This window comes from Myotis daubentonii, chromosome 1 (assembly GCF_963259705.1).
Source record: "Myotis daubentonii chromosome 1, mMyoDau2.1, whole genome shotgun sequence".
NCBI classification, from domain to species: Eukaryota; Metazoa; Chordata; class Mammalia; order Chiroptera; family Vespertilionidae; genus Myotis; species Myotis daubentonii.
Genome location: NC_081840.1, coordinates 72,864,270 through 72,885,411, shown reverse-complemented (window position 1 = coordinate 72,885,411; position 21,142 = coordinate 72,864,270). Strand labels below are relative to the sequence as shown.

The 21,142-nt window shown below is 40.1% G+C and overlaps 1 protein-coding gene across 4 annotated transcripts in view; it reads left to right on the top strand.

Annotated features, from left to right (window-relative positions):
* The window catches only part of FMN1 (formin 1), a 302,227-nt gene that overhangs the window by 77,332 nt on the left and 203,753 nt on the right, over positions 1-21,142 (top strand). For all 4 annotated transcript variants that reach the window (XM_059705564.1, XM_059705574.1, XM_059705583.1 and 1 more), the window contains exons 4-5: positions 7,439-8,196; positions 16,282-16,432. In XM_059705564.1, coding sequence (XP_059561547.1) covers positions 7,439-8,196; positions 16,282-16,432 — 909 coding nt within the window. The remainder of the gene's footprint in view (positions 1-7,438; positions 8,197-16,281; positions 16,433-21,142) is intronic.

The following is a 21,142-nucleotide window of genomic DNA, read 5'->3' as shown; positions in this document are numbered from 1 at the left end:
ACTATCAGGACTGGCCATCAGCGCGACAGATAATTACTGGAGATAGCACTGCTTTTACACCTGTGTGGTTTAACCTGGACTCTTGAGCACTGTGTGGATTGGGTTTTACTCCTGAGTCAATTCAAGTGCTATTTCATCTCTCGTTTGCTCTTTATTCCTTCTTTTCCTGCTCTTTTCCTCTATTTCTTTAACCCTCCTAGCAAGTTGCAATTACGGAGATGTGTCAGATGTGTGTCATGTTTCCCAGTGTCCCCGGGATGGCCTCTTAGTTATAACACAATGTGATCTATTTCTGATAAGAAAAAAAAAGTATTGATCACAGCTAATTAAAACCAGGTATTGTTAACTTGTGGGATTTTCATCAAACCCAAAGCCATTATTTTTATTAATGGAGACTTTTGTTTTTACAGCAGGAAGTGTCAGTTAAGTAGGGGGTTTTTGAAGTCTGTGCAACCTTTATAAGCAGAACAGAAAAGCCAGGATGCCCACATGCAAAGCCATAGAGCCTTCATCTTCTTGCCTTACCTACGAAGTATGTAAGAATGGAATCCCTTCCCTTCAAGGCATTTCATGTCCTCCAGCCCCGTTTTCCTTTCCTTTCCTCTGCTTACACTGTTTTTCTGAAGCAGTGAAGTTTCATTGTACTTCTGAGCAGTCTCAGGAATTGTCTTGCTTTTCCCACTCTAAGAATGTCATATTTGGAAGGGTACCTGGAAAAGGTTGACTTACTCAAGTTGTATAGCAGATAACCTGAATTTTATGGGCCCTGGCAGCACCCTTAGGAGAGAATGTTCATAACAACAGAATGCTAATGGATGATTTTTCCACAGTGCTTGGCACTTTGATGATATCTTTCATCAGTGGGCACTTTTCTTTTTGACAGACACATTTGTGGGGACCAGACAAGCTAAAGTCTCCCACTGTTGCTTGGGTTTCAGTACAATGTGTTCCTTTGATGATATCTCTGAGCAGTGGTAATGTGGAGGATATTAAAAAATAATGAGGATTTGGTAGGGGAAGGGAGGACCAGCCCCCAAGGAGGGCTGGGGAAATTGCCTAGAGCCCAATTTCTAATCAGATTAGAATCACAAATGTGCTTCAATTCTACTGGATAGTTTATTATATTTATGAGAACAGTCTTTAAGCTTACTGTAGAGAGAACACTTATCTACATGAAGTATTTTGAATTGTTAAAATTAAATATGGTCAACATCAACTTTTAGAGATACCTGCACTTTTTAAAAAGTCTAGATGTTTTATCTGAATTTTCTAGGCAATAACAACTATGGAATCTCATCATTTATGCTGTGCATTGGGTGACAGAGAGGAAGGCAACCACCTGTCTCTCTATTTAAAATTTTGTGGATCTTCAAGTCTAGTTTGGTGGGCAATACAAAGGCACAAGAAAGTCTTAATATTGAAAGATAAAGAAATAATTCCATCCAATAAGCATTTATGGATCACTAACCAGCGAAGCAGTGTGCACTGTTCTGGAAGTTCAAACACACATAAGACATGGTCCCCAACTGCCTGGAGCTTTAAGATTTGCAAAGAAGATAAACATAAATGACTCTAATGTAATGTGAACCTAGCATGTTCTTTGGCAACAAAATCAAAGGAAAACTTTTGTCAGGAAGAATTAAGAAAAGCTTAAGCCAGAAGGTTCAGTTGAGATGGACTGAATTGTCCTTGGAGTTTTCACTGGGTGAAAATGGAGAGAAAGGATGTTTTAAGTAGGGGGAAAAGCATGCATGAAAGCATACAGATGTGGGAGTTGATCATATGTTTATATCTGTAATGGTGCAACATAGGGAAAGGATAGAGAAGTATCTGGAAAAGTAAGCAAGCAGAGGGCAGGTTTTGAAGAGCCATGTAAAGCATTTAGGCTTATGTGCTATGGAGAATAACTGTTCTCAGTAGTGGTAATGGAGGGATTCTCCCCTTATGGGGACATGTCAGAATAGGAAGGGGCTTTTTCAAGTAACACAAGTTACTTTGGAGATTCTGAAATGACCCAAGTAATCATTACCAAAAATAATCCACCAATATTCTGATGATATACTCTCTCAGCTGAGTTTGGAGCACAGTAAAGATTAAGAACACTTACTGTTGGTTTTAACTCTGGCCGCACATTGGAACTTCTTGGGGAGCTCTGAGGACACCATCTCAGACCAATTGAATGATGATATGTGAGGATGGTCCTGCCCATCAGTGTTTTTTATTATTATTATTATTACAAAGCTGTCTAATGGTAGCCAGTACATTAAACATAAAAATAGTGCTAGTGAAGGAAAAGGATGATTCGAACAGAATGGCTTAATTGGGTTTACTCTCTGAAAGATTGTGAATTTGAATCTTGTTTAGAAGGAGATGGGTGTAGGTCAATTGATTATTGCAGGTGGAAAGAGGATGTGATTAAACATGAAAATAAGAGAAGCAATCAAGTTAAGAGTAAAGGAAGGTAGATAGACTGAATGAAGTCTGGTAGATAAAACTTGGGGAAAACTGAAAAATGTGAAACCTCAGCACCTATGTCCTTTCAACTTGTATATTGAGATGAATGCAGAAAAACAGATTTTTAGCAGAGAGGATCAGGGAGAGGGAAACCCGTAATGCTTTATATGCCCCAAGGAGCATTTATCTGAAAGTGAATGGAAGGTTTCTTTTGTCTTCTGTGTACAAACCCCATGTTCGATATGAAAGTAGAGGACACTGAAAGAGAGTTGGCAGGGTTTTAAAGCATGTTCCCTTGACCCAGCCTTAGCTACAGTTTTGGCTGTAAGAACCTGGGCTTGACATTTCATAAAGATTCCCGGGATCCCAGGCAAACATTATCCAGCAGTCCATGCTTATCCAACAGAAAGTTCTACTCTGTGTTTGATTCACAAATCATTAACAGTCCTTCTAGCTATGGCTCTAGACACAAGATAGGAAACAGCACATGGTTTCCATGTGCAAAGTAGAAGTGGCACTTCACAGGAAGTAGAGTGAAAAATGGGGTTAAAAACTAGCTTTCCCAAAGGCTCTGCTCATGGTGTGCATGGGCTTGAGATTCTTCATTTATAGCAGAGCCAGGCACAATTTGCAATAATTGATAGGATATGGACAGATACAGAATGAATGAGGTGCTTATTACTTTAATCACTTTGAATTACTGTGTCATGCTGAGCTTCTGAACACAACCAAGACAAAATCTGAATGATCAAAGGGGTTGTGAAACAGGGAAGGGCAAAGGTAAGTTGTTTCTTTATGTGGGCCATTTAAATTTTAATGGTCAGAAGGGCTTCTTACTATAATCTCAGCATATTGATATGGAGTACATGGAAATTCAGTATTTCCTCCTTATTTGGTAATTCTTCCTCTCAGTGACTAGTTTGTAAGGAAGCCATTCATGGGATCTGTGCTTGGTAATCTGTCCCCTTGCCTTGGGTGTTTGCAGCAGAGGGGTACTGAGAGAGGGCACCATTTGCAAAGGCTCAGATGCATGAAAGAGCGTGGTCCCTGGAGAGGCAAGATGATATGTAACATTGGAGTCCAGGACACATCTGGGAAAGGGGCAGGTGCCAAAGTGGAGAAAGTTGGTAGAAAACGGATGGGAAGAGTTTTGTATGTTCATGCTAAAGGGTTTTCAGTGTCAGTCTGAGAGTAATGGCCAATTATTGAAAGGGTTTTAAGAAATAAAGATCGGCTTTTTTTTTTTTTCATCCTTCTAGAACCAATGTAGCCAAACTTAGATGGGAAAAAATGAATTAAAATGAATTAGGTGGCTCTTGCTATTGTCCAGGTAAAGAAAAGTTGAGAATGGGAGGAAAGGGATGAATCAGAGAAATTAATGTAACTAATTGATAACATGTTGGGAATGGGAGAGAACAAGGAACTCAGCATGGCATCCAGGCTTCTGGATGTGATGATTGGGAGGACAAGGGCGCTATTAACTGCAAGGAGGGATTTCAGAGGGGGGATAACTTGAGGTTTAGCGATGATGACTTTGTTTGCAGATGTATTGAGTCTGAGATGGCTGGTTAAGTATGCAGGTAGACCAGACAAGAGGATAGCTGGAATTACAGTTTGAAGGTAACAATTTGGAAGTTACAGTTTATAGTGAGTGTCATTTTATGTGAGTACAAAAGATGACCCTGAGGATTGTATCATTTGAGAAAGATAAAATGGCAAGGAGGATGCCTGATGAACAGCATGAAAGGGATGAATGGAGGAAAAGGAGTCCACAGATTGACTGGAGAGAGCCCAGCAGGGGGAGGAAAATGGGGGTGGGTCACGAGGGTATATTGGAAGTTTAGGGAAACAGAATTTCAAGGCATGGGCAACGGTCAACTTTAACAATGCAGCCCAAAGGACTAGAGGACTTAAAAAGTGCTGACCAAGCTCTAACTGGTTTGGTTCAGTGGATAGAGTGTCGGCCTGTGGACTGAAGGGTCCCAGGTTCCATTCCGTCAAGGGCATGTACCTTGGTTGCAGGCACATTCTCAGTAGGGAGTGTGCAGGAGGCAGCTGATCAATGTTTCTATCTCACCGATGTTTCTAACTCTCTATCCCCCCCCCTTCCTCTCTGTAAAAATCAATAATATATATATATTTTTTAAAAGTACTGACCAATCGTAACACTAAAATCATGCGGTTTCAATAAGACAGTGGGCACAGAAGCCAATTGTAATTGGTTGAAAGGAAGATGGATGAGAAAATAGATAAAGCAAGAGTTCTATGCTTTATTTAACAAAAAAACCTCTGCTGTGACTAGGAAGAGGTAGAGTGAGAAAGAAAGGGTGACATCTAGAAGGGTAAAGAAGGATTTAGATCTCTTTGCTTTTGCTTTATATGGATAGAACATGGAGCTGAGGAGCATGCCAAGAGTCAAAAGCAAGTTGATATGGCCACTGTTCTTTTATCTGTCCCATAGCAAGGAGATAGCAATAATGATAACATAGCATCTACTATGTTCCAACTCCTCTATGTGTTGTTTTACACATATTAACTCATCTGCTTCTCATAACTGCTTTATGAGGTGAATTCTGTTATCCCCATTTTGTTTATGAGAAAACTGAGGTACAGGGAGCTAAAATAATCTGTGCAGTTTGTACTCTGCCCTCTACATTAAGCAAATGCATTACAGGACCACAAAAACTGTATTTAGCTGTATACCTCAGCTTCAGCGGATTCAAAAGATGGTTGGTTGGATGGAAAGCTAGAGAGGTGGGGACCAGGGCCTTTGGTATAGTTACAGGCTAGCTGTGAGATAAAGGGAAAGTTTCTCTGCGAGCATGTCCTTGCAAGTTTTTCATATTATTAAGAAGTTGAAGATTGAGTAAAATTATTGGCCCATCAATATTATTTGGCACTTAACCTCCTTGGAAAAAGGTTAGTTGGGAATAACAACCAAGAGTTAGTTTGTTGTGGCCGAACTGAACTATTCACTAAAATGAAATGGTGGCAAGTAATTCAGGATGGGAATCAGTCTTGGGCTCTGGGTGGAGGTGGGCAGGGGAGGGAGACGGAGAGAAAGATGGCGTAAGATGTTGAAACAAAGATTATCTTGATCACATAGTTGAGTGAAGCTTGAAATTACTTCCAGGCATTTGGTAGTGGAACTCATGAAAGATCGGCTAAATGATTGTATTTGTAAGACATTGTTTATCCTGACTAAGCGCTTCCTTGTTTACTGCCCATCACTCCACAAAGGTGGCATGATTTGGACATTTCAAAGAATTAGAGGTCTGTTCGTCTCTTACTGTAATATCGACATGAGCAACAATAGCTAACAGTACCATTTATTCAGAACTTACTAAGTTTCAGGTATAATGCCTGTTGCTTTATAGGAAGTATCTCCTTTTATCTTTATAAAAACCCTAGACGTGGTTCACTATTATCCTCACTTTACATTTGAGGAAGTTCCAGCTTGAAAACACAAAGTTACCTGCCCAAGAACATAGAGCTAGCCAGTGGCTAAGCAGACGTGAACCAGGTTGCATGAATCCAGAACTCAGGTACTAACTTCTCTGTGTTAGACAAGAAATACATGGTGCCCTGAACTGGGTAATTCTTTCTGAGTTGGATTGGGGGCTGCCATATCCACATATGACAAAGTCAGCTTCAGAAAAGCCTTGTCTCTAATTCTACTGACCATAGTTATGAGGGAGTTGACTCATGGGGGGAAGGTGAACCTAGGAAAAATACAGTTAGAAGTGTCTTAATGAAAGTAGGAAATCTTCCTATGTCTTTTCATCTTTTCTGACTAGGCAGTTAAAAGTATTTCTTTACCTTTTCAATGCAAAATGAATCTATCCTTGTATACACTTTGGTGTTGTAGATATTTGGGGGCTTAAATTAGAGTGAAGACAGTTTTGTTAGACACAGGAAGGCTCTTTGGACAGTGGCTGAATATAACTGTGGCAGTAGTTTTTATCCATCTCTTCAGTACTACGTACGTGCTGTGCAGGCTGCTGGGATACAGAAATTAAGGCACTATCTCTGATTTCATCTTGTGGAGTTTACAATCAGATGGATAGGCAGAAATTAAATAAATTCACTGGGAATGTTTAATTACTCTTAACTAGATTTTTGAAACTCTAATAAAACTATAAATTTCACTGCTTCCCAGTTAACCGTAATAGGCTAACTGGAAATAGACTAGTTAATACTGGGAGTATGCCAGGTCTGTGCTAATATGTATAAAACCATAGACTTAAGGCATTGAAATAACTGAAAATATAAAAGTATTAAAAAGACTGTCATAAAGTATAGTTTAAAATGCTGGGTATGTAGGAAAAACATAGCAAATTGTTATATTCTCATTTTCTATGCATTTATATTGCTTATTTATTACTATATTGTGAATATTTATGAAAGATACAAATACTTATCATGAGCAGCTTTGTTGTGGAAACTTTTTAAGAAAATTCACATAGATCATAGCTTCTTCTTGCACCTTTTGTTTCTGCTGTGTTGACCGGGAAACCCCATACAACAGACATTCTGAGGAAGACTGTGAGAGCAGCAGCTCCAAGCATCTCCAAATCTGTTTTTTTCTTAAAATGTTCTTTTTCCAAGCCAAATCCAAAAGTAATAAAAGATGTAGTCATGCATGTTCAGACCTTTATTAAAAATTTTGTCTTGCATTTGATATTAAATCCGGGTGAAAGTTCTTAGATGACAGTTTTACTTTAAGCCTTAATCCATGATAATTATTCCCCATGAGTTCATACTGGATGAAATTCTGCCTCTACTCCAACTGTTTAAGTCCTTGGAAAATTCATAAAGTGAAATTTACACCCCATCGGATTCTCTAAAGGACGTCTGTGTGTTGCCCTGTGTTTCTGTGAGCTGTGCTCGGGTGGCATGGGGAAGGTATTGCATTTTTTTTTTTTTATTTCTGGTATTTGTTTTTATAAACGCTTTCCTTTCTTTCCTACTCCTATCTCTCCAGGTTCAGTTTGAACTTCAGGCCTTTCACATCCGGGGTGAGCATGCAGTGATAACAGCAAGACTAGAAGAAACCATCGAAAACCTCAAACACGAGATAGAGCACCGATGGCGCGGAGGATGTGAAGAGATGAGAGATGTGTGTATCTCCACCAATGACGACTGCCCTCCCAAGACCTACAGAAATGTGTGCATCCAGACAGACAGAGAGACTTTCCTCAAACCCTGCGAAGGGGAAGGCAAGACAACCAGAAGTAACCAAATAATCCCCAAAAAGCTGAACATCTCCTCTTTAAGCCAACTCTCCCCCCCAAATGACAACAAAGACATCCTTCCACCACTTCAGTCTGTGGAATGCATCTCACCGAGCCAGGAGAAGGCATCGCCTCTCCCCACAGCACCACCCCCACCAGCAGTCATCCCTCCCCCTCCACCCCTACCACCTGGGCTTGGACCTTTGCCACCAGCACCTCTGCCGCCACCTGTGAGTGCAGGGCCACCACCACCTCCGCCACCACCTCTGCCTCCAAGCACTGGACCTCCCCCGCCTCCTCCCCCACCACCACTTCCTAGCTCACCCATTCTGCCCAGCAGTGGGGGGCCTCCTCCTGCTCCAACACTCCCAGGACTTGTGCCCCCACCTCCTCCTGGCCTCTTCTTTGGAGTCGGCCCTTCTAGCCAATGTCCTCGGAAGCCAGCCATTGAGCCCAGTTGTCCCATGAAGCCTCTGTACTGGACTAGAATACAAATAAGTGATAAGAGGTAAGCTCAACCACTCCCCCTACGCCCCCCAGCCCATTTTCAACTTATGAATCCCAGACTTTTGCACAAGTGATGTTTTTCCTTACCAGTTTAATTTCTGTATGTGCAGTGCAGCACTCATTCTCAAGTGTGGTACAGTGAATGCCTTGGAGTGTTTTGGGGAGATGGTGTGTCCCCACCACATCTTGTCTGTATTCTCTATGGTTTGCTGCTGAGAGAAATGATGTGTTCAGTGTCATATCCCTCTCTAAGATAAACATTCCACTTTACAGAATAGAGAAGAGCTCAGGTCTTAGCTAGAACCTTCTCCAACGTTCCTACAATTAGTGAGTAATCACAAAGACATTGAGCTGGAATCTATACTGTAGATTCACTGAAGATTTTTTAAATATGTCTTGTCTTTAGATAGTATCACCAACCATATGATCTGGTTTCTAATAGGTATGTGTAATTTTTCATTTTTTTTTTATTACAAGAACAAGACATAGCTGAGTCATTATTTCTTCAGGTCAGAGGGGAGTCTTAAAATAGAAACTCTCTACTTAAACTCTGGTTCCCCTAACTGCTCAGCGCCCTCATCTCTTATACCCTGCTGCTAGTCAGAGAAAGTGCCAGTATGTGAATAGCTAAAGAGCACCTTCCATTTGTATAGCTTGTTAAGCTGGGTCTGTAAGGCAGCAATGTATGGTTGTTTAGAAACTTCAAATCAAACAAATTTCAATGGGATTTCTTCCGCCTTATTTCGGAACCTGTTGAGAGGATAATGAGAGATGCTGAGTTGCTTCTTTTTTTTTAATTAAATTGTTATTGTTCAAAATTATTACAGTTGTTCCTCTTTTTTCCCCCCATAGCTCCCCTCCACCCGGTTCCCACCCCACCCTCTGCCTTTACCCCCCCACCCCCCACTGTCCTCATCCATAGGTGTACGATTTTTTTCCGTCTCTTCCCGTGCCCCCACACCCCTTTCCCCCCGAGAATTGTCAGTCCACTCCCTTTCTATGCCCCTGATTCCATTATATTCACCAGTTTATTCTGTTCATCAGATTTTTTTATTCACTTGATTTTTAGAATCACTTGTTGATAGATATGTACTTGTTGTTCATAATTTGTATCTTTACCTTTTTCTTCTTCTTCCTCTTCTTAAAGAATACCTATCAGCATTTCATATAATACTGGTTTGGTGGTGATGAACTCCTTTAGCTTTTTCTTATCTGTGAAGCTCTTTATCTGACCTTCAATTCTGAATGATAGCTTTGCTGGGTAAAGTAATCTTGGTTGTAGGTTCTTGGTATTCATCACTTTAAATATTTCTTGCCACTCCCTTCTGGCCTGCAAAGTTTCTGTTGAGAAATCAGCTGACATTCGTATGGGTACTCCCTTGTAGGTAACTAACTGTTTTTCTCTTGCTGCTTTTAAGATTCTCTCTTTGTCTTTTGCTCTTGGCATTTTAATTATGGTGTGTCTTGGTGTGTCCTCTTTGGATTCCTTTTGTTTGGGGTTTTCTGTGCTTCCTGGACTTGTAAGTCTATTTCTTTCACCAGGTAGGGGAAGTTTTCTGTCATTATTTCTTCAAATAGGTTTTCAGTATCTTGCTCTCTCTCTTCTTCTGGCACCCCCGTAATTCAGATGTTGGTACACTTGAAGTTGTCCCAGAGGCTCCTTCCACTACCTTCATATTTTTGGATTCTTTTTTCTTCTTTCTTTTCTGGTTGGGTGTTTTTTGCTCCTTTGTATTTCAAATCTTTGACTTGATTCTTGCGATCCTCTAGTCTGCTGTTGGATCTCTGTATATTATTCTTTATTTCAGTCAGTGTATGCTTAATTTCTAGTTGGTCCTTTTGCATATCCTCAAGGGTCTCACTAGACTTATTGAGGGTCTCACTAAATTTATCGGTGGTTTCTAGAAAATTCTTGAAAAACCTTATAAGTGTGGTTTTGAACTCTATATCCAGTAGTTTGCTTTCCTCCATTTCTGTCATTTGTGACCTGTTTCTTTGTCTCCACATTTTTTATGCTTCCCTGTGTTGATAGAGTGGCTTTCTGTACTAGGTGTCCTGTAGGGCCCAGTGGCTCAGCCTCCTCAATTACGTAAGGTGGACACTCTTGGTGCACCCGTTTGTGGGCTTTGTGCACAGTATTGTTGTAGTTAAGCCTTGATTGTTGTAGTTATCACTGGGAGGAATTGACCTCCAGGCCAATTGGCTGTGAGAATCAGCTGTGTCTACGGGGGAGAACTTCTGTGCTGGAGATGCCATTATGGGGCAAGGCTTGCTTCAGTGGGGCTTTGGTGCTCACTAAGTCTGCCCCCTGAGTGTGACCCTTATGGATCTGAGGAGTTGTAATCTGGATGGTCCTACTCTGACCACTGGGTACACTGGCTCTTGGATCTCTAAGGAGGTGCTAATTTATCCTCTGCCTGAGGCTACCCAGCAGGAGCTACGGAGAGATCTGCAGATTCCTCTTCTTTGTGTGGGGTTTGGAGGTACCCAGATGAGGCCCAGCTATGAAGCAGTGCAAGCTGCTGTGGGGCCTTGGGCCTTCTTTTGGATGTTCTGGGTCTCTCTGACCCAGCTGCAGTTTGTTAGGTAATTTTAGATTGCAAAAGCCAGGCATTCATATGCAAAAGCCTATGAGCACAGCTTGGGTGGCCCAGGGTCACAGGGAATCAACAGGGTGGAGCAAACAGCTATGGTTTATCCTCAGCCCTGCCCTAAGAGGCCCAGGGTCTCAGTGTCCCATGGTAATTGCTGCAAGCACCTCTGAGAGAAAGCCACCCTCGAGTTCCGCCCACTGCCAGACAGTCCAGTTTCTCCCCATATGAGTCTGGGTCCCCAGAGACTCGCCCAGAACTGGGGTTCAGAGCAGTCGGGAGCTTGTGTCTCCCTCCCGATTGAAAAAGACAACCGAGTCCTCAGCTGCCAGCCCTTTCTGTGCACCTCCATACCTCTGCACTTTACTTCCACACCTCCTCTGAGTCTCAGTGTGCTTTTCTCTTTCCTTCTAGTTATAGAATTTCCACTCAGCCAGCCTTCCTGTGGTTCTGGATGATGTCCGTTTTGTCTTTTAGTTGTAGTTTTGAAGTGGTTGTTCGAGGCAGCAATGTCAGGTGTTTACCTATGCCACCATCTTGGTTTCTCTGTTGAGTTGCTTCTTGACTACTTTCTAGGTTTGACGTTCATTTGTTTACAGAGAACAGAAAATACAGAACACACTTTTTTAAGTTAAGTTTTGGTTTGGTTTTTAATTTATCTCTATTGTTAAAAGCATGAAAGGTGTCCTGTTTGTTTGTTTGTTTGTTCGTTTGTTTTTGCCCCCCAGTTTATTTTCCTTATTAATTTCCACATATAAGTGAGATTATGTGATATTTGTCTTTCTCTGACTGGCTTATTTCACTTAGCATAATACTCTCCAGGTCCATCCATGCTGTTGCAAATGGTAAGAGTTCTTTATTTTTTACAGCCACATAGTATTCCACTATATAAATATACCACTGCTTTTTTATCCACTCATCTGCTGATGGCACTTGGGCTGTTTTTGAAATTATTCACAAATCCAGATACAGTGGTGAAATTTTCAATTTATATAACATTTTACTTAGAAAAAGCAGGATATTGAAGAAGATAACATATAATTCACAATTATAAAATAACTGGAAATCAATATAGGAGGAGTGGAAATACTAAGCATATGGTGAACTAAGTTGATTAGGTACTTCATATTGGCCCCTTTCTTCTCACCAAAAAATAAGGGCCAAGAGTTTATGTGGAGAAAATCCTGATACTTTTTTTAATGTTGATGCTTTATAATTTTCCAAGTGATGGTTAAAAAAAAAACCATGAGATGACCCTGAAATAGCTCCTACCTTTAGCTAAAGTACTAGTATTCCCCTTTTCCCATTCAAGACTCAGATGACATTTCCTAAGAAATAATTTTCCAGGATATTTATTTGGAGCTGTGTTCTCTTATTAGTGTCCTGAAATTAATGTGCAGCCCTTCCTGGGTGATGAATCCCACTTGGTCAGACAGCACACATTGCTGTTCACACCTATGTCTCACACCTGTGCCTCATACCTGTGCCCACACTTCATTCCCCACAGATTTTCTGCGCAACCACTATCATGACTGCAGCAGGGGTATTACAGTGCTGCTAGGCACTATGGGCCCTTTGTCAGGGTTCAAGGTGGGACGAAGTCAAGCTGCAGATAATCATTGTTGGTGTTTCTCCTTCCTTATGTACTTGGCCATTTTGAGAAAGAAAACAATGGAATGTTCAAGCTCTTATCAGTTTTACCATAAATTTAGGGCTTCAGTTTTGAGCCTAATGAAAAGTGGATGAATGTACTGACTTTCCGGACATCAGGAGAGCCCTACTAGGTGAACTTGTCAGCTTGAGCCTGACTTTGGGGGAGCAGGAGGCTTCCCACTGTGATGTGTGAAGACTGGGACATGGCACTTCCTGCTGCACCACACATTTCATCTCTCTTATTATGGCAAGAGTTTTTGTTCCTCAGAGCATGACTACTTGTTTTATTTTATTTTATCTTTTAAACACACACACACACACACACACACACACACATTTATTTATTTTGAGAGAGAGAGAGGTGAAAGAGAAACATTGTTTGGTTGCCTCCCATTTTCACCCCAAATGGGGATTGAATCCGCAACCTGAGTGTGTGCCCTGACCAGGAATCAAACTGGAGACCGTTCGGTGCATGGGATGGTGCTCCAACCAACTGAGCCACAACGGCCAGGGCCGACTACTTCTTTTAAACTAAAATGGTCTAAAGATTCTGTGTAGCATTTAGTTATGGAAAAAAGTAAAATTATTTGAGATGTGTTCTATCAAAGGGGATGAAATGGTATTTTAATATTTTATATAACTGGATGTTGTAAGCACTTTGTATAATGTACACATGAAAAGTTTTGGTCTTGGTCTATTAGGGAACTGGGAGTAAAATATGAATTTTTCCCATGTTATATATACACCGCCTCTCATCCATCTAGATTGCTTTTCACTACTAATGAGAACTGATTTTTAACTCTTGCCATTTTGCTTTTATAAAAAAATCTATTTTCTGATTCTAGAAAAGGGAAGAGACATTTAGTTAACGAAAAAGAAATCCTAATCTATCTACTTTTTCAGCTTCCTGATAAATATCTATCTTCCTAGTCTCTTCTCCTTCCTCCCTTCACTTTCCCCCTCCTCCCCCTTTCCCCCTTCTCTACTTCCATCTCCATTCTTTTTTCTTCCTTCCTCCTCCTGCCTCCCTCTTCCTCTTCTTTTGAGCTAAAACTGTAAGTTTAGTGGTCAGAAAAGAGTTGACCATGAGATCAGATGGTCCATTGTAAGTGAGTTCTTGTCACTGCCCTGTGAAATGCCAGTTACTGCCAACTCACTGAGAGGTGGTATTTCAGAATTTATTTATTTATTATTGGAAATGTATTTTCCCACAGAAACAATGTTGTAAATGGTGACGAAGCGCTCAGCCTGACTGCCAGACCCAATTTGCTTCAGAACATGAGGTATAGCACTAGTTGTACTGACCTGAGCTCAGTCCTTGGGAGCTGGGCCAAGCAGTACAGGTACAGAGGTGACAGGGGTGAGTCTGAACAATCTGCCTTATGCTTCACATCACCTCCCTCCAAGCATCCTCTCCCCAGCTTCCCAGAAATTTTGTGAGCTCCAAACCAGCAGCCCTAAGATCCCCCTTCCTCAGTGCCGCTGAGATAAACACCATTTGAAGTTGAATGATAGGTGGGGCCTGAGGAAGGAGCATGTAGATGGATGTACTTCATTGAAAATGTTCTAGCCCGTGGGTGATGATTTCACAGGTATTTATTATACTGTCATATGGTATAACTCACATATGTCACATACATGCTCTTCAATGGCTCAAATATTGTGAATGTGCCCAGAACCAAAATGTCATATTTCATGGGAAAGGCAGACATATAGCAAAATGTGAACACAGATCTGAAAAGCAATTTCGAATAAGAAAATTGCCTTTTAGTATCAAAAAATTGTACGGACCACTTTATATAATAATAATAGATCTTTTCGTTTCCATTGATTGAGAAAATATATATTGAAACAAAGGTAAGTACTTATAGATATTATTGGTAATAACATCTACATATGTTTAAAAACAAACATGTAAATGAGATATATTTTTTTCTATCTGTGTGCATTAAAAGTGTTTAAAAATAGATTAAAAACTAAGTTAAGAAAGCGGACATTTGGGGGAAAATGTGTTCTGACTGAAGGGAGCCTGGATCTTAACCATCCGTCAGCTCTCAGAGGCAGGTCTTCTGTATCTCATTTTCCATATCTTCATCTCTTTCTTTGTTTCAAATCTAAGGTGACCCTGTGTTTTTTTTTAAGACAAAGCAAAGCAGTCTCCCCGTGACTGCTTTAGTTGAAATCCCAGTGAGGGCCATTTTTATCATTTGGCTTGTTTTTATTATTTTTTCAATATAGTTTTATTGATTTCAGAGAGGAAGGGAGAGGGAGAGAGAGAGAGAGAAACATCAATGATGAGAGAGAATCATCAAATCATCTGGCTGCCTCCTGCAGGCCCCACACTGGGGATCAAGCCTGCAATCCAGGCATGTGCGCTGACCTGAAATGGAACTGTGACCTCCTGGTTCATAGGTCAACGCTCAACCACTGAGCCATAATAATTTTTATTATTAATACTGTTGTTGGAGTGTGGTATTATAAATCAAGTATTTCTAAATGAGCACAGCCCATTCACGTATTACAGGTCCTGCACTTACTTCAACAGAAAACCGTATTTAAAACCAGTAGAAGAAATCCAAAGAAAGGCTAAATCTTTACATTAGTACTTCATTTTCGTTCTGGTTAAGAATTATCCCATCACTGTCTCAAGATTGATTATCCCTCAGCCTTTATATGATGCCCATGTTTATCCACCATGGAAATGCTACAGACTGAGGGAGAAGCAGCTCGCATGGCACTAACAGTATGAACCCCAGGATTTCTGGTCCCACAAAGTTTCTCTCTCTCTAGATCTCTCTCTCTAGACCTCTCTTTGATTATATCTAATGACCATTCTGTTTGGAAATGTGTATTTGCTTTAATGTTCTATATTATATTTTGACCTTTAAAAAATGTGTTTTGCCCTAGCCAGTTTGGCTTAGCGGATGAGCGTCGGCCTGCGGACTGAAGGGTCCCAAGTTCGATTCTGGCCAAGGGCACATGCCTGGGTTGCGGGCTCAATCCCCAGTGCGGGGCATGCACAAGGCAGCCAATCAATGATTCTCTCTCATCATTGATGTTTCTATCTCTCCCCCTTCCTTCCTCTCTGAAATCAATAAAGAAATATATATATATTTTTAAAACAATGTGTTTTGCCCTGGCTGGTTTGGCTCAGTGGATAGAGAGTCAGCCTTCTGTCTGAAAGGTCCCAGGTTCGATTCCAGTCAAGGGCACATGCCAGTGTTGCAGATTTGATCCTCAGTGTGGGGCATGCAGGAGGCAGCTGATCAATGATTTTCTCTCATCATTTCATCATTAATGTTTCTATCTTTCCCTCTCTTCTTCTCTGAAATCAATAAAAAAATTTTTTTTTAAATGTGTTTTTCAAAAAGCTTTTCTCTGAGCTTTATTAGGGATGTGTGTGCATATGTATGTGTGTGTATGTATTTATGTATTTTTGTTAATCCTCATACGAGGATACTTTTCCATCGATTTTTAGAGAGAGTGGAAGGGAGGGGGAGAGACAAAGAGAGAGAAACATCGATATGAGAGATACACATTGATCGGCTGCCTCCCAAACACGCTCTGACCTGGCCTGGGAATCGAGCCTGCAACCGAAGTATGTGCCCTTGACCAGAATCAAACCCAAGACCCTTCAGTCCAGGGGCCAATTCTCTATCCACTGAGCCAAACCAGCTAGGGCTGTGTGTATTTTTTTTTTAATTAAGAGCTCTATTAACAGGTGCTTGCAGTTTGTTGACTTTTTTTTTAAATCCAGTTGTAAACTTTTATTATTTTTTAATGAGTTAAAAATAAATTAGAGATTGTGTTTATTCTTTTCTCTTGTCATTTTCTCTTTTAAGCCAAAGTGCTACACCAACCTTATGGGACTCCTTAGAAGAACCTGATATTCGGGATCCTAGTGAATTTGAGTATTTATTCTCCAAAGACACAACTCAGCAGAAGAAAAAACCACTGTCAGAGACCTATGAGAAAAAAAACAAGGTCAAAAAGGTACTGTGTGATTATCATAATCATTGTAATCATATATAAATAACATACATGGGAATTCATTATGTGCTGCAGGTTTGCTTTCCCTGCTTCCAAAAAAAGTTTTGCAAGATTTGAAGTCACAGATGACAAAAAGGAGCCAAAAGTTTGAGCATGTGTGCTTGCTATTTCAGTCATAGCACCTGAATTTTCAAGTGATTTTCTTAATTTAATCTGAACCCTCTTTAGCCATTAATTCTATTGAAAAAATATGGCTATTTAAATTTAATTAACACAATTAGATAAAATAAACAATTCAGTCCTTCAGTGGCACTAGCCACTTTTCAGTTTTGTTCTGTGGCTAGTGGTTATCATATAGCACAGGTATAACACATTTCTGTCATTACAAAATGTTATACTGGCTAGCACTATCCAAGCATCTGGGATATGTTGGTGAAAAAATACACCCAAAGATTCTTGCTCTTTAGAGCTTCTTTGACAATCAATATTAAAAACAAAAATTAGATCACGTAACCATGATTTAAGAAGGATGGACTTTGGCATGATGGCGATGAGGCTACAGCTTTAAATAGAGTCTTAGGGTAGTCCTCATTAAGAAAGGTGCCTTCTGAGCAAAGATTTGAGGACTTGAAATCTGAGGCTCCCAGTCATCCCATCAGAGAAAAGGTTTAAGATCCTCAAGTATCAGATAGATGTGAAGTTGAATCACAACCGGGCCATGCACTGGCTATGTGACCTAAGTCAAAGCTCTTCCACTCTGTGCCTCCGTTCCCTAACCATGACATGAGATGGCATCTGTTCCTATTATTATTCTAATTATTAAGTACGAATATATATTTATATACATCATGCTTAACATTGTGCCTGGCACACTGTCGTCACTCAGCAAATGATGGCTACTCTCATTTTGCTTCTGTTGCTACCACTGCTGTTATTTCTCTGCATAAATGTTTTTTTGTATGGAGTTCATTCTTTTTTCTCCTAAGTGTTTTGATAATAGTCTATCAGTGATGGCGAACCTATGACACGCGTGTCAGAGGTGACACGCGAACTAATTTTTTTGGTTGATTTTTCTTTGTTAAATGGCATTTAAATATATAAAATAAATATCAAAAATATAAGTCTTTGTTTTACTATGGTTGCAAATATCAAAAAATTTCTATGTGTGACACAGCACCAGAGTTAAGTTAGGGTTTTTCAAAATGCTGACACGCCGAGCTCAAAAGGTTCGCCATCACTGGCCTAGATGGTGTTGAGCAAAAGTAAAGTACTTGGTTCTGCTATTGATTTTTTATTTTATTTTAATCCTCACCCAAGGATATTTTTCCACTGATATTTAGGGTGAGTGGAAGGGAGGGAAAGAAGGAGGGGGGAAAGAGAGAGAAGAGAGAGAGAGAGAGAGAGAGAGAGAGAGAGAGAGAGAGAGAGAGAGAGAGAGACATCAATGTGAGAGACACACATTGATTGATTGCCTCCTGCACTCCCCCCAATCCCACCCGACCGGGACCAGGAATCAAATCTGCAACCCAGGTACATGACCTTGATCAGGAATCAAATCCATGACCCTTTGATGCATGGGCTGACACTCTAACCACTGAACACCACAGACCAGGGCTCTGCTATTGATTTGCCATGTGAGCGTGGGTAGGTTTTCTTTTTTCTCTAGATCATTTTTTCTTTTTCTATAAAAGAGGATTAATAATATCTGAGTCCACATGACTCACCAGGATGTTGTGAAATTTAAGTCTAAGAGGGTTTGAGGAACTGTTTTGAAAAGTTGGTAATATTAAATGATATTATCATCAACTCTTCATTCTTAAATTATACAGTTGGGTTCATCCCCTGGTTTATATCTCAGGTAACACTGTGATTATGAAATCAGCTGTGCCTTACAGGGAAAAAATGGCAAAAGTCGAGTGCAGTTTTCTGTTAATGAAAGATTTTCCCACTGAGTTGAATCATGAATGAAAATCATAATCAAAGTTTTTCACCTCTTAAATCCATTGTAATTGTGTTTTTATGAGAAAACAATGTGATCCTGACAATAATTAAATTTCACAACAAACCTTTTGAGAAGACATATGCAGCCCTGGCCAGTGTGTCTCAGTTGGTTGGAGCATTGTCTCATACACAAAAGGGTGGCGGATTTGTTTCCTAGTCAGGTCACATGCCTGTCTTGCAGGCTCAATCCCGTCAAGGTGAGGGCGGGGGAGGGGCAGCTAATCAGTATGTCTCACATCCATGTCTGTCTCTCTCTCTCTCTCTCTCTCTCTCTCTCTCTCTCTCTCTCTCCCCCCCTTCCTTCCTCTCTCCCTCCCGCCCTCTCTTTTTTTTTCTCCCTCGCTCTCTCCCTTCCATCCTTCCTTCTAAATAAAATAAAAAGTAAAAGAAATAAAAAGAAATATTGCATGGGACAATTTGGATTTTTCTACTAAAACAATTCATTCCAGGAAAGAAGTCAACTAATATACTATAAAACGTATTCCCATGCAGTTAGATTTGTGTGGGATGGAAGTAAATGTGCTTTATAGGCCGGCTGGCTTTTCAGATGCTATCTACAGAAACAGGAGACTAGATTCCATACAACACGCAAAAGAAGAACCTCTGTATTCCAGAAACTCACCTCAATTTGCCACTTCCAGGAAGTTGCCTCTGACTAACCAGGAACTCTGCTAAATGCATTCTTACTCATTATCATATTAAATTTAATTTCGTTCTCTGTTTCTTCCCAGATTGCTATGACTTCTTTTGTTTCTCTCTTTGGATGCTTGGTAACATGCTGTTATTATTTCTGTTTTGGCGAATGAGTATTTTTAAAACATCAAAGCATTTAGTTGTTTGTTCTTATTTCTTATCTCATAATTGTTTGCCTGTTCAACAAAGGATTTTCACTAAGCCAGTTAGTACTTGATGTGTTTATTTTGTTTCCCTGTCTGAGGAGGAAAATACCCTTCATTTGAACTCTTTAATCTTTCTGAACAGTGAGGTTGCTGTTAACCCGTATAGTCAGCACCTATGTAGTTTCCACTTTTTTCTTTAAGTAGAGCCAAGAATATAGGTCTACTGGGCTACATGGTCTTGAGGCTGCTTGAAGTGTTAGTGAGCTTTGTGGTCTACCTTAGGGCTGCGATTTTAAGTTTTAAAGAAAATAACAAATTGAATAAAAGCCAGAAAACTCTAAACCTGCTTCCTATAGGCCTTCCTGCTTCCTATAGGCCTTCCTTCCATGCCTGTGGTCAGATTTCCAGCATCAAGTTGGATCCCTTGGTCTCTTCCAAGAGTCAGATATTTGCTTTCTTTAATCTTAAAATGAAAGTGAATTTTGGAGGTTGTAAGCAACTGAGGGGTTTCAGCATTGGAGACTAACTTCATCTGCTTAAGCACAGAATGGTTACCAAGATCACCAGGAGGACACTTGCCAAATAGGTCTTTTCGAAGGACTAATGTGGAGTATATATGTTGGAGATAGAAAGGGCCAGCATTCTGAATCTTAATTGTGCGATACATGTGAACATCTCTTAAATGGATTCGGTCTTCATCTCTCTCCGCAGACCACATTCCTAGTTCAGAAATAACTCTCAAGATTCTGCTGAATACAGATACTAGTTTCTAGTTTCATCTTCTGTACTAGCATCTGATGTTCCCATCAGTGAACACATATTCTTAAATTGGGCAGGTATCCTGTTCTATACCATAGAGTCTAAAAATTAGAAGGAACCTTCCCAATCATCTGAGTACCCTCATCTGGCACATGAGAAACTGGCCTAGGAAGATGAAGTGGCTTCTAGGGTTTGCACACTTTTACTGGGGCGACATTGATAATGGCGAGCCCTTGAGAGGATATACAAGAGCCGCAGCATGTTCACTGCACCTTTATTTACACAGTAATTGGCCACATTGGTGATGGTAACAATATTTATTGAGATGAATGATTTGATGTTTATAAACGAGATTAGCTATTATTAAAATCATCAAAAAATATAGCTTACACTTGTGCAAATTGAAAATATTTCCTACATAGTAAAAATCATCCAGTTTTCTTCAGAGTTTTTCAGTAGGAAGTCAAATCTTTGAATAAAAAGATGTTTTGCATTTAACTCTAACAGTGAAATATGTAGATAAGGGGCTATTTCCTTTTGACTCTACCAATATTTTAAATGTTAACTGTAAATAAATACCATGACAGATTTGTTTTGGATACTAAGGCATGTGCCAACCTCATTTGTGGCACCAGTCCATTCTGCCAGGACAGACAGAGCCACCACCAAACTAAAAGCCAGGGTTCAAAACGTCAGCCCTAGTTTGCACCACCAGAACATAGTACTGTCTCCTATTTATTGCTCTGTGATAACCTTCAGAGCCACGTATTTAATTGTCACACACTGCTTCCTTTTCTATAAAATAAGGAATAACAACTCTTTACAGGGTGGTTATGAGGGTAAAGTGAAATCATGGTTATGAAAGTGCTTTAAGTATTCTCTAGAACTATGTATTAATCTCTTAGTTTACAAACTAATATGAAAGCTTTGCAAATACGTTTTTGAACATCGTTGATTCCCACAAGGTTGTTGAAGATCTTAAAACATTAGTGTGTCCATTCTTGAAACTGTTTGCAAAGGGTAATCCCCACACCATTTCTGTTTTTCAATATTTATAGAATTCCACAACTTTCTCTAATGACACATACAGATATCTAATGGTTCATCTTACATT